This window comes from Mirounga leonina, unplaced genomic scaffold, assembly GCF_011800145.1.
Source record: "Mirounga leonina isolate KUSES-001 unplaced genomic scaffold, KU_Mleo_1.0 Mir_93, whole genome shotgun sequence".
NCBI classification, from domain to species: Eukaryota; Metazoa; Chordata; class Mammalia; order Carnivora; family Phocidae; genus Mirounga; species Mirounga leonina.
In genome coordinates this window covers 27,248,764-27,263,196 of record NW_023270854.1, presented here as the reverse complement: position 1 = coordinate 27,263,196, position 14,433 = coordinate 27,248,764, and the positions used below count along the sequence as shown (strand labels likewise).

At 41.8% G+C, this 14,433-nt stretch overlaps 1 protein-coding gene across 3 annotated transcripts in view; it reads right to left on the bottom strand.

Moving 5' to 3' along the window:
• Window positions 1–14,433, bottom strand: part of EPG5 (ectopic P-granules autophagy protein 5 homolog) — a 103,629-nt gene that overhangs the window by 30,004 nt on the left and 59,192 nt on the right. For all 3 annotated transcript variants that reach the window (XM_034995868.1, XM_034995870.1, XM_034995869.1), the window contains 4 exons: window positions 13,263–13,434; window positions 11,982–12,144; window positions 3,726–3,868; window positions 1,952–2,108 (listed from right to left, as the gene is read on the bottom strand). In XM_034995868.1, coding sequence (XP_034851759.1) covers window positions 1,952–2,108; window positions 3,726–3,868; window positions 11,982–12,144; window positions 13,263–13,434 — 635 coding nt within the window. The remainder of the gene's footprint in view (window positions 1–1,951; window positions 2,109–3,725; window positions 3,869–11,981; window positions 12,145–13,262; window positions 13,435–14,433) is intronic.

Below are 14,433 nucleotides of genomic sequence, written 5' to 3'. Positions count from 1 at the left end.
AAAAAGCAAGACTGAGAGATCTGAATATATAAAAATTTTAACTTCCATAAGGCAAAAAGTATGATAAAATTAAAGGAAAATGACACAGTAGAAAAATCCATTTAGAACACATTCCAGATACTAGGTTGAAAGTCTGAGGAGCTCCTTCAAAGCAATCAAAAAACAGAAATTCTACAACAGAAAACATGCAAAGGACAACAACCAGCAAATCATAAAAAATAATTAAATGGCTAATAAACATAAGGAAAGTCATGCAAGTGAACAATTACTTAAAGAAATACAACTTAAAATAATAACAAAGTACACTTGCCCTATTAGATTAGCAAGACTTAAAAAGAACAATCCTCCCTCACACTGGTTACAGTTTGGAGAACAATAAATTCAAACCCTGCTATGATAGTGGCAACAGGTAAAAACTTCCCAGGGGGGCACTGTGACAATCTACACCAAATGGTAGTCCCTCTGACATAGCGACCATACTTCTAGAAAATTATCCTGGAAAAAACAGTCCAAAGAGTTCACAAAGATGTGTAAGAATATTTATCTCAGGCTCATTGCAGCAAAACAAACCACCTGAATAGCCATCCAGCGGGCACGGGCTCAATAATACATCACAATATATCTGTACCATGGAACACTATGTATTAAATACCATGAGATCAGTCTGTTTTTACTAACAGAATAGTATCTAAAAGTTGTGTTTGAATGAAAAACAGTAGGTTACAAAATAGCACTTGCCCATTTTTGGGTATATATGCCTATCTCTATCTATTTAGCGATACGTAGGAATGATGTATCATTTCTACATATGTACACACATACGCTAACATGCATATACACAAGACAAACCATAATAAAATGTTAGCTATTTAACCAGTATCTTCAGGAGGTTAGAATTATGGAAATTTTTCTTCTTTATACTTTTTATACTGTCTGCATTGCTTATAGTAAGCACACATCAATTTTAAAATCAGGAAGAAAACTTTAAAAAATCTATCTTAATATCTGCTCTGCATCACCTCTATATAAGTATCCAATAACAAAGTACTCATTCCACTGAAACTGGGTGAGAGTACACGGTTAGTGTTTACACATTTTCCATCAAGTGGCTTTCCTTTCTTTAATGACCTATTTCATAACTATGCATGCATACCTTGCTCTTGCCTTTTAAAATATCCATATATTTAACAGTAAGTCAAATAAACAAACAAACAAACAAACAAACAAACGGGGACCGAGAACAGCAACTGGGAGGCAGCAGTGGGGAGGCAGAGTGAACACGGAATGCTAAGGCAGAACACATGGGATCCAGGCTCAGCTCCAGCACTGACCAGCTGGATTCTTTAGGCAAGTCATTTCATCTATTAGAGACCAGTTTTCTCATCTTTAAAATGAGAATGGTATCAATCACAAAGAGTCACTGTGAGGATGAACTGGAGAGCGTTTTATAAACAATAAAGAACTTCATCATGTTAATTGTTAATACCAAAAGCATATGCGTTTGATGTCTCCCCAGAGACTTTCAAATATGAGCAACTTTATATCTATTGTATGAGAAGCAAAACTCTATACCAACAATTTTAATCACATCTTGAGACGTCAAGAATTCAAAGGGGCTTCTGACTTAAGAGTCCGAAACTGTAATGGAAGCCTCAAGTCAACCCTGACTATATCTAATGAGGATGCTGCAGGAACTCAATAGATGTGAATAAGGCTAAAAAACACATGGGGCGCCTGGGTGGCTCAGTTGGTTAAGCAACTGCCTTCGGCTCAGGTCATGATCCTGGAGTCCCTGGATCGAGTCCCGCATCGGGCTCCCTGCTCGGCAGGGAGTCTGCTTCTCCCTCTGACCCTCCCCCCTCTCATGCTCTCTCTCTCTCTCTTTCTCTCTCTCAAATAAATAAATAAAATCTTTAAAAAAAAAAGGCTAAAAAACACAGAAGTACCTTACCTGTCCCAAGATCTCAATGCATGATGTAAAGAACTGCCTTGTGGGAGGATGACGCTGAGTTTCATCACTGACATAATCCACAACAGTAAAGAAGAGGCTAATGCCAACCTTCTGAACCCCAGGAGTAGGCTGCAACTTGTAGGCATTCACTAAGGCCCTGTGGGAAAATGTAGGTGAGACTATTGGTCTACAGTAGGAGAATCCAGACTCAACAAGTATTTCTCTGGTACTCTACACTTCTCAGGCAATATTCTTAAAGAGTCCTTCAGAGCCCCATACAAATGTCACTTTAAAAATATTCCATGAGATTGGGGCGCCTGGGTGGCTCAGTCAGTTAGGTGTCTGCCTTTGGCTCAGGTCATGATCCCAGGGTCCTGGGACTGATCCCCAAGTCAGCTCCCTCTCAGCAGGGAGACATCCCCTGCCCATCCCCCCACTCATGAGTGCTCTCTCTCTAATAAATAAAATCTTTAAGTTTTTATTTATTTTTTTTTAAGCTTTGACAGAGAGAGACACAGCGAGAGAGGGAACACAAGCAGGGGGAGTGGGGGAGGGAGAAGCAGGCTTCCCGCGGAGCAGGGAGCCCGATGCGGGGCTCGATCCCAGGACCCTGGGATCATGACCTGAGCCGAAGGCAGACGCTTAACGACTGAGCCACCCAGGCGCCCTAATAAATAAAATCTTTAAAATAAAATATGCCATGGGGTATCTTCCAACTTGGCCCGACACTTATTTTTAATACACAGAAATGATTTTATGTCCTCTTGGGAGAGTGGGGATCAGCTGTATTAACATTCTTACCCTTATCAAAATTACCCTTTCATATTTTCTATGTAATTCATAATTTATTCTTTCACTTTGTGTATTCCTTATAGAATACATATTTTTAAAAACAAGAACACTGAGTTCTCTAAATTTTAAAATCCAAAACACTGAAAAAGATTTTTGTAGAGTAAGATCCTAGAATAAAGACACCTCTTCTAAGTCTCACACTCTTTTGAGTTCCTTTGCTGGTAAAAGAAACATTAACTTCTTGTTCACCTCACCTCCTTCTTCTTCCCAGGTCCCCCAATCCAACCTACAAAAGGACTCAATGCCCTCCTCCGTATCACCACCCCAATCTACTGGGGGATTAGTTGCTGGTACTAGAATGTGGAGTCACCTTAAATCAAAGGCAGGGTCAACCTCTCTCCCAAGTCATGCCCTGGTGGCTTTAAGAAGAAAGAGGACATTGAGTGTAAGCCAGATGCTCCATGGGAAAAAAATCACAATGGCCAAATGCAAGCTGACAACTACAGTTGAGAGCCCTAATTCCCCTGAGCAATTCCACTTCAAACTCTGCTCAGTAATCTGAGTTGACGATGATGATTTTCTGGTAAATGTAGTAACTATAATCTAAAGCTTAAGCACTAAATCTCTCCATGATTGAATTTCAATATGCTGTGTCATCTCATATTTCAGGGGTCAGTAAGCTTATTCTATCGAGGACCAGATAGTAAATATTTTATGTTTTATGGGCCCTAAACTGTCACAACTATTCAATTCTGCCATTATAGCATAAAGCCATACACATGAAGTAAATAAATGGGCATGGCTGTGTTCAATAAAACTTTATTTATAAAAAGAGGTGGCAGGCCAGATTTGGTCCAACGGCCATTGTTTGCTGATCCCTGTACTAATTTAATTAGCAGGTGCCTGGGGGTGTGGTAGCAGGTAGGATTACTATCAGTACTAACAAAATAGATTTTTAAATTATAATGCTCTCAAAACTTACGTAATCAAGTTTTCTGCATGGACCGCAGCTTCCACAGTATTAAGTGATGGTGGTTTAGCAGCTTCGGCTTGCAACTGCTTCACTTCTTTTCGCAAAACATGAAGCTGCTGGCTTATTGCTTCATTTTTATGCATACCTTCAAACTAAGAAAAATTTAAATGGTCAACAGACTTTTTTGTTCCTATTATGTTTCTACAGCAAAGATTTATTACAAATATACTGTGTACTTGATGAAGAATTATTACTACAATTAATATTATAACTCAAAATTCTCAGCTGAATGGGACAGGGGTGGGAAAAAAAATGTCAGAAAACTATGCAAGAACCTCGGGTTTTTCATGAAGAATCAAACCTGAGTCAGTTTATCGCTGGCTCAGTCTTTTGTAGGATATGTTCTCTGTCACTTATGTTTGGACTCCCCAGCTCTCATCAAAAACAGACTTAATGTCTTCTACCACTGAGGTTTTCCTTGAAACATACCACGCCCCTCCTCTGTTGAGCATCTTCCCCAGAAGCTTGACCTCCCGTTCTCCCCACCCAATAGCACACACAGTTCAACTCAAAACACTAAGGCTGCACATCTCATGTGTGCCACACATACAAAGACCATGATACAGATGCTGTTAATAAAACACTTGCCATTCTGAAAGGAAGAAAGGATATATAATTATAAAACAAACAACAAAATAAGATAAAATCCAGGAAGTGCACAAATCAGCTGCATGCCTACAAAAGAGCAGTTGACTGATTCAGTGGTCCCTGAAGCTCATCTCTGATAAAATTTTTACTCATTCTCAGTAAAGATGTGACAAAGGAGAATTTACTGAGCTTAAAAAAAAAAAAAAACTAAATCTATTTCGATTTAAAAGATTAGCCTTTAGTTAAGATTACATCTCTCTTATTTGAGGGGATTGTTAATATCCCTTTTCTCTAATTAATTGATGGTGACCTAGGGGCGCCTGGGTGGCTCAGTCATTAAGCGCCTGCCTTCCGCTCAGGTCATGATCCCGGGGTCCTGGGATTGAGCCCCGCATTGGGCTCCCTGCTCAGCGGGAAGCCTGCTTCTGCCTCTCCCACTCCCCCTGCTTGTGTTCCCTCTCTCGCTGTGTCTCTCTCTGTCAAATAATAAAATCTTAAAAAAAAAAAAAAATGATGGTGACCTGTATGATAACTGCTTTGTAATGTCCTTTCTTGGATATGAATAGATGCAGAGCATATCCTACATCCAGGCTGCAACACAAAGATAGAACTAAGGCAGCAACTGTGGAGGACGGGAGGACACAGGGACAACAAGGAGAAGCCCCGCCTGGCAGGGAGGTCAGGGATGAATAGCACAGAGCAGTCAGTCTAGGGAGGAGGGGTCCTGTCCTGGGGGAGTTCTTTGAAGCAAGCCAGGGAATTTGGACTTATCCTGCAGGCACAGCAGAGAATGCTGAAGAGATGAGAACATTCAGAAGGCAGGAATGTTAAATCCTGCATTCTCCTCAAATGGGCTCCCCCAATCATGTGAATGAGCAATGCAGTCTACATTTTCCTTTATGTGCACCTACCCAAACCCAGTCTTCAGCCCACCACTGCAATGATTACAGGTACCTTTGTTTGTAAATAACATAAATACTTAATTCACAAATTTATTTAACTGAGGCCCTTATGTCCCTGCCAGAGTTATTATCATAAATTCCAGACGAAAGGCTCCGGGAGTGCAATGGTCCGGTCTCTTCTGCTTTACACAGCACCCCAGTACAACACGACTCTGACAGGATGCCAAGCACCTACTTTCACAATCGTGAGAACAACTTTTTTCCATAAAACTCAGTAATGTTGTATTAAAAAGCTTTACGAAACTTCTTAAAGAAAAAAATACACTGTTAGCTTGAATCAAAAGGCATGAAGTGAATAAGAACATATAATGTTAACAACAAGTATTTTAATTTTTGGAGAAATGAAAGATAAAATAATCAAATTACCTCTATTAAACCACATAATGAATCAATACAAATATTAAATTTCCAATCTTTCAAATAAAAGACCAACGTTTAATAACCTAAAATGTGATCAGGAGCATGTGCAGTTTTGTGCCTACGACGTCACCCACTGCGGTTACACTGGGTCTTTGAGGGTCACAGCCCTTGGCTGGCCTGGAGAGAAGGCAGCCAAACAGGGAGGAAAAAAAGGAATCTGAGGGGAGGAAGGAAGACAGTGAGGATGAAGGGAAGTGGAAAGACAATGGGTAAGAGAGAAGGAAAGAGGTTCCCCAGACTGGGAAATGCAGAGACAAGACTAAGTTAACTGGAGCTTCAGAACTGCCACCGCACACTGTGGAAACTACTAGTGCCCAAGAGTAAGGAAAAGCAACATTCTCACCAAAAACACCACACAATGATCATTATTTTCCAGTCTACGTGTTTTTGTTCATTGCGCCCAACTCTACTGAGAGTTTTCTTTGCTCACAAGGACGGAAGAGGGGCTGACTGCCTGGCGGCTCACAATCACCAGAAGTTGTGGACTACACAGCAAAGCCGCGTGCTGGAAGCCCCTCCACTTAAGTCACTGTAAGGAGACAAAGCGATGGAAAAGCTGAACAAAGCAAGTAAGTTGTTACAATACTGCGAGGCCTTCAGTGGGTCTTTTCCATCTTTCATTTCTAGGACTGAGCAAATTTTTCACATGATAATAAATCAATCCTGGGTCCCACAAACATGCCCCACAATACCACAGTACAACAAAAGGAACCCTATTATAAATCACACCATTTCCTCAGGGAATATCACTGAATTATTAGAGGCTTCTACTGGGAGAGACGACCGCAGAAGAAGCACGTTTCACTTCCCATAAAATAGATTTGGCTTTTGTATACCCCTAACAAGCTATACATAGTTCAAACATTTGCAGATGGCTGGAAATTTCCAGGGCTTTCCCTCTCAGAAAAATTCTATGAAGCTATAAAATATTTTCATGATATAATTTGAAATCTTTATAAATGAGCCATTTAAATATACCTATGCATTTTAATCTTAAAATTTATATTTAAAATATAGTCATAATATAATATATATAACATAATATAAATATATAATATAATATAAAGTCCATGAAACTGATTTTAAAAATGGATCCAATCAATGAATTTTCTAATCACTGAAAGGGAAGGTGATCCTATCACACCAACTCAGAGAGAGAAAATGGTATACCTGTTAATTTAAATGAAAATTGATGGTCATGATCAGCTTTCTCAGAATGATACAGCTAGTCTTAAAAATTGGAGCAGAAATAGCTAAAAGCAAATGGCTTCATTTACCAATACTGAGTGGGAAAGAATGGGTCTTGAATTTCAACTGAGCCACTTACAAGCTGTGTGACTATGGCAGGTCCTTGAGACTCTCTGAACCTGTTTCGTCACCCACATTTTGTGAAGATTAAGTGAGATAATGTATGCAGAGTCACCAGCATGTACCCTGGGATATGGGAGTGCCCCAGCAAGTGATAAGAAGAAATAATGAACTGGGAAATAATGTAATATACTGAAGTATGACCATCCTTATCACTTTCCAAGATGGAATGCCCAGGAGGCGTTTGTATTAGAGCAAAAAGCGCAGCAGTGTGGTGCTTAAGTTGAGATTTTGTATGGAAAGCATTAAGTCGGCCAACTGAACAATAAATTGGCCTAAGGCAAACACAGTCAAAGAGTGACTGCTAATTTCTAGTAGGAACAAGTTCCAACTTCCAGCCAAATAATATCTACAAAATTCCTGAGGGTAGTGAAAATCTTACTTGTGAAAAGTATAAATCTGTAGTTGTTTGCTCCTTCAAACACCTCAGTTCTATGGCACTGACTGAGCCACTGACAACAGAAACATGAGTTAAGACAAGGTCCCGGCCCTCACAGAACTCAGAATCTAGTCACAGTGACAGAGGTGATCATAATGCAAAACAAGTTGTAATTCAGCCTAATGAGTGATGTGCTGGTGGTTTTCATGGACTCATTCAGGGCCGTGAAAGGGCACCTAGGGACGCCTGGGTGGCTCAGTCGGTTAAGCGGCTGCCTTCGGCTCACGTCATGATCCCAGGGTCCTGGGATCGAGTCCCACATCGGGCTCCTTGCTCAGCGGGGAGCCTGCTTCTCCCTTTGCCTGCCTCTCCCCCTGCTTGTGTTCTGTCTCTCTGACAAATAAATAAATAAAATCTTTAAAAAAAAAAAAAAAAGAAAGGGCACCTATTATGTGCCAGGAGCCATGCTCGATGGTACAGGAACACAGACGACTAAGGACAGGAACTCTATCCCCGAGGAGTTCACAGACTGGTAAGAAAGACAGCAGGCAACTACCACAGCATTTATGCACGAGCTGCTATGAGAGACTACCTCAATCTGACTAGAGGGGCTAGGACCTCAAGACGTACTGCCTGACCCAAGACTGGAAGGATGAGAGGAAGGAGCTCTCATGCGACAACAGGAGCATGGGACAAGTAGCGCATGCCTAAGACAGAAGGTAGGAACGTGCATGTCATGTTTAGAGAATGGAAAAAGCCTGAGTGGCTAGAAAACAATGTTTAGGGATCAGGAAAGGGTAAATGATGCCACTAGAAACTGATGAAGAACAGATTACGGGGGGTCCCAAGAGTCCTATTCCTTATAGATACTGGAGAGCCAATGCTGGTTGTCAGCCTGCAAATGCAATGAGCTTTGTGTTTAAAAAGATGAATGGAAAACAGACTGGACAGGGTGGGAGTCTATGGACAGGAAGCCTTACGTAATGGTTCAGAGGAGAAGTGATGTGGGGCTACCTGGGGGCAATGGGAACGAAGAGAAAGAAAACAAATGTAAAGTCGTTTCAGAAGCAGAGCCGGGAGGACTTGGAAAGTAACTAGATGGGACGTATGAGGGTGGGGCGATGACACTGATGCCTAGGTCCCCATTTCCTGTTACAGGAAAAACTGGTTTGGAGGGTCAAAGTGGGATTAGTTTGGGACCTGTGGAGTTTGAGGTATCTTTGGACATTCACAGAACATTACATAGGCAAGTAGAAATCTAGATTTGGAACTCAGAGAATTCTGGACTAGAAAAGCAGAACAGGAGTCATCAACATATGGGTTAGCCCTTTGGGGGTCATGGATTACTGAGGATCTACTGAAGTTATGAACTCTCCAGAAAAAAAATTTCCATATACTTTCAGGGACTTCACTGACCCACTGAAGACCATTCACACCCCCACACTAGATGAGGAACTCCAACACAAATAGTAGGCAAAAGCCGCTAATGTCACAATGACGGAGGGGATCAGGGGAAGTGCAACTCACAACCAGCAATCTAAGGGTTGAGTTGATGAAGAGGAACTCTAGACAGAACCTGCAAAGTGGCTAGTGATTTGGCGGGACTAGAAGAGACCTCATGACGTTCAGCATCGCCAGATGATAGAATTATGTTAAACAGGATCAAAACTACTGGATATAGCCATGAAGTGGTCCCTGGACACACAGACACAGAGGGGCTACAATCTTCTGTATAAGAATAACAATCTACCTTCTGTATGGCATATGCTCTCCCAGTGGCAGTTCCATGATGAGTCCTAAACAGTCAGAACTCACCTTCCCTACCCCAACATCCATAACCAAAGTCATCCATTTGTGTAAGAGAGAGCTTTAGACTCAAGTACAATCTCTGACCAAAACTCAGAGCAAATCTAACTGACTTGCATCAATTAGATAATGCCCCAACTTCATGACAGCTAGAGTTTCAACTTTCTTCTACCTTGCTCTTAGCTATCAAGGAGTAGCCAAAAAAATTTTTTTGTCTTCAACTCCTAGAAGTATCAACCAGCAAGTACTGCCTAGGATAGACTTAGTTAGCAATTTCTATATAACTTTCTAAAGAAATCTTACTTGAATCAGACTACAAAAGCTGCTCACTATCCTCACATTTTTAATATCCCTGGCAGATCTACATCACCAGGCAAAATAATGGCTGAAGTAGATACCGTGTCGATATTGGTACTTCTAGGAGCCATCAGTGGGGGTTCCCAAGTTTCTAGGTCTTCCCAAATGGAACTGAAAGGTAGAGCACTGGGCAAACTAGTAAGGCCAGCAGAAAATCAGAGCATGCTTTAAGAAAACTTGGATATTTCTAATGAGATTATGGCCACAAAACACAGCTATTTTTTCACATTCTTTAGGCTTCTATAAAATCTCCTTTTTCCCCCCTCTCTCCTCTCTTTTTGCTTCCTTTCTTTAAGCAATCTTAGCATCTATCAATTTTTCTTTTGAGAAAAGAAAGAAATATTTTTATTTGTTTGTAAAAATAAAATCTAAACCATATTCATTTTAATTCTTATCATAAATCATCCGCTTTCCAATCTCCCTCTAATCAAAATCACTTTGAAGGAATTTTAGGAAAGGTATGCCTTTCTATTTCAGAATCAACAAAGCAAAAGTTTGTAAAGAAATTTCAATTCAAGGGTTCAGACAAATCAAGACTACTTCAGAAAAGGAAAAGCGCCAAGTCACTGGTAGGCTGGGAGCTAAAGCTCCCAAGTCTGCCTGGTGGTATTTTCCACCGCAAGACCCGGAGAGTTAACAGGTCAGGCAAAGAGACCTGTTCTTTGGCTGGGGCAGCAAATATTCACAACTCTTCACAGAGCAAGCTACTGGCCAGAACTGGGAAAACATTTTTGTACTCACTTCACCCAGTCATTTACAAAAATGCATCTGAGGAGACTTCCCCTCTCTGTATAGAATTAACAGCCTGGCAAAGATATGTAATTCCAAAATATGGAAAAATACCATATTTGTGAAGGCACAGATTGAAAGACACCCTTTTTAATTAGAACTGGATACATTTCAGCTTTTTTCACACCAATTCAAACTCCATCCGAAATTGACAGACTTGTCTTCCAGCATTATTCCTTTAGCAAGTGATCCTTCTTAAATGCTCCTACCTAGTCTTACTAAAGTATTTGTAACTGAGGGGAAAATTACACTGAAAGAAAATTAACTTTATAAAGCACCTGGCCAAAGACATTACTCAGTGTTTAGAAGTCTCCCATCCCAGATCAAAGTTCTGAACTTCAGATGCATACGAAGATATTATTTTATCAGAAACAAATTTTAAAGGTAATGAAAAATACAAGTATAAAAGTTACTTCAGAGGAGTCATTTTAGAGAAAACAGGCTCCCAAGGAGACTGATGAGGAATACATCAGAACTGCTCAAATGCGGATTAGAACAAAAGGAAATTCTGGAAAGACAATCAAGAGTCAGTAAAATAAATTTTCCCTAATTTCTAAAAGCTAACAAAAGAAGAGGAGCCATGTTTGTGCAAATGGAGTCAGGCAACAGGCAGCCTATCTCTGAGCGGTTCTTTCCCGGCTCTGGGGACCTGAAGGCCCTGGCACAGGACTCGGGTGCAGCGGTGGGGGAGCGGCACTCTGCAGCCACACTGCCCGGGCCTTCCTGGTTCTGCCACTCAGCGGCTGTGCCACTTCGGGTGTGTGCTTTACTTCTCTGTGCCTTTATTTCCTGAAGATAACAAGAATACCCACCTCACAGGGTTGTGGGGAGGATAAAGTAAGTTCTGCAGTGTGTTCAGACAGTGCTGGCTAAAGCTAAGCTCCACCCTGACGTCCTTACGATGTCACAGACCCAACTTGAGCCTGTTTTTCCAACCCAAGAAGCTGACTCTAAGAGGCGGTCGAATTCCTAATCTTATAGCTGCACATCTCTTTCTTTCCGCCTGCTGGCAAGCTCCACCCAACTGACCTGCTTTCCACACGGCCCTCCACGTCTGTCTTCAGTGGCTCTCCACTGGCCAGGGCACACGGCTGGAGCTCCCAAAGGATCCTCTTTTCCGATGTAAACCCCAACCTTTCTGATATGAATTCCCACCACCACAGCCAGAAACCACCTGAAGTAAACTGACCTAGCCGGTGCCCCCTAAACTATGTCCAGAAGACTCCATTCCCACATTCCTTCCCAGTGACTCCAAACCGTCATCATCAAAGTCTTCTAAGGACCAGTGTGAGCCCCTCTCTCTAAGAATCTTCTCAGTTAACTGCTTTTCTGTGAATTTGTCTTGCAGGACACATCAGCACTACGGAAATACATGATTAGCTCCGTGTGGGCCGTCACCCCCCCCACAAAACTATTAAATGTTTTGGGACGTGAATCACGTGCTATGAACTTCTTGCTGTCTCTCTCAACAATATGCCAGTATTAGGGACTCAATTAAAAATTCGGTGAATCATGAAGAAGCTTCCACAATCTTACCTGAACTGTGACAACGGCCGGTCCTTGGCATTTCTTACCGCTACTACCTCTACACTCCAAATGCAGAGTGGCCTGTTCTTCCCTGTTCACGTACTGTTTGGGCATTGTGTCCAACAGCTCACTCTCCAGGGCAACCTGCTGGGATTCTCGAAGAGCTGCAGTTCTGGAAACATCATCAGGAGGTAGAAGAATGGCTTAGGAAGGGTTTCATGGTAAGTAATAAAGGCTTCCGGTTACCCCCAGCCTACACTAGAGAGCAACAAGACCTAGTATTCTACAGGAACAAAAGACCAAAGGTGTGTGCAAATCCTCTCTTTTCCTTGATAAGAAAGTTAAGAAAAGAAGGGAAAGTGGGACGACTTTTTAGCCAGGAACAAAGCTTCATTTAGAATCTGTATTACATTAACAATGTTTTTTACACAGACATTGTTTAAATAAACAAGACCAAATGAGAATTTCATCCCGATTAAAACATTCCTAAAGGGGTACCTTACTTCTAAGCACCAGTGATTTCTTAGGTATTAGCAACTCAAACTGAACTTCAAAGATAGAGGAAGCTAACTTTTTACATGGGTGTCGATACTGTTACGTGTGTGTACGCATGCGCTGGTGGGGCCAGGGGTGCGCGTGCGCACGCACGTGCACACACGCACACACACACACAATAAATACCTGGACCAAAAACAGCCAAGGAAACAAAAGCCAGTAAGAGATAGATTCCCATGGTCTTGGAGAAGATAAGACTCTTTTACTTTATAAAACAGACTCACTCCACACACACTCCTTCTCACAAGACAACAAGCAAGAATCAAACCTTCAAGAGTTGATCATTCTGTATCTACTTCAACTCAGAGCACTAAATGACTTTCCCACACTCTGATCAAGCGCCTGTGGCAGTTTGTTAAAGAACATGAAGAGTTAGGGAGCGAAGCAGTGACAAAAGAAAGCAAATCTCACTGGATACCCTTTTAACACCATCTTTCCAATATCAGAAAGTCTCCTCAGGAGAAGCTTAAGAAACACTCGGCTGGCACTGCTGACACTCCGAAATGCCACCCCAGGAAATGTAAAATTTATCGTCCACGTAAGCACCACATCATTTCAACGTAAAATTAAGAGACTTGTCACAACTTGGTCAGCTGAGGTGACTGACTGGGCTAGCCTGGTCAAATTACCCTCACGGAGAGGTGGCTGATGAGGAAGCCCTTCTAGGTACGCAGTCATCCAAGCTGCCGCAGCAGCGAGCACAAAGGCACGGCCCTGGAGGTCTCATGGGCTTACCTGGCCTGCTGCTGCAACACATTCAGGTCCGTGCGCACCAGCTGGGTGGCGTCCTTCTGACTCAGGAGCACGGCTGAGGAAATGACTGGCACAGGAGGCCTCACTGGGTGCAGGTCAAGGGGAGGCTGGGGAGCCTCATGCTTCCGCAAGTTACTTAAAACCCTTTCTTTAGCTGAAAGAAAATTATGTCCTACTTACCGAGCAATGGCTACCACTAGGTAGTAACATATTAAATGGGTGCAAAGCCTTGGCCTATTACTTTTGAGAAGAATGCTGAAGATCTATAGAACAGTTACATAAACCATCAGAGGCCTAAATGAATAAAATCATTATCTTCAGTTACTTACAAGTTTTGAGGGAGCCCCCACCCGGCTACTAATATTCTACCGGGAGCTAGGAGCTCACAAGCATGTGGTATGATTAATAAACAGAATTCCTATCCAAAAAGCCTTAATGACAGTTTAAGAGCTAAAGCTTGTGATCTTAAATTATTACCCTAGACAGCCTTGCGTGACATGCTGCAGTGCCTGGACTTGATACGAGTAGTAAACAGCTCTCAACAAGCCTGAGAAAGGTGGTAGCTATCACCAGGTAGTCCCATTAAGAGTTTAATGTGGGGCGCCTGGGCAGCTCAGTCGGTTAAGCATCTGCCTTCGGCTCAGGTCATGATCCCAGGCTCCTGGAACCGAGCCCCGTATCAGGCTCCTGGCTCAGTGGGGAGCCTGCTTCTCCCTCTCCCACTCCCCCTGCTTGTGTTCCCTCTCTCGCTGTGTCTCTCTCAATAAATAAAATTTAAAAAAAAAAAAAAGAGTTTAATGCAATCATCCAGATAAACCTCATAAGAAGAGGAGGAAAAAAAAATGGGTGTTAAGGAATATGACAGACTGAAAAATCTTAAATTGGGCCAAAGTTTGAACAGGAGGGCTGAGACTAAAATGAACAAAGACATGGGCACAAACTACTACAGTACTTATATTACATAATTATATTGTCATGCATTCATTTATTCACTTACTCATTAACTCAATAATAAAGTCCAAATAAGAAATCAGGTGCCATGTAAGAAAGTAAAGTCAAATTTATCCATCCAACTTTGTACTCGATTGCATGTGATCCCATATTGGTGAATGCAATTTTAGTGTTTTTATTTCTACACTTAGTACAGAGCTGA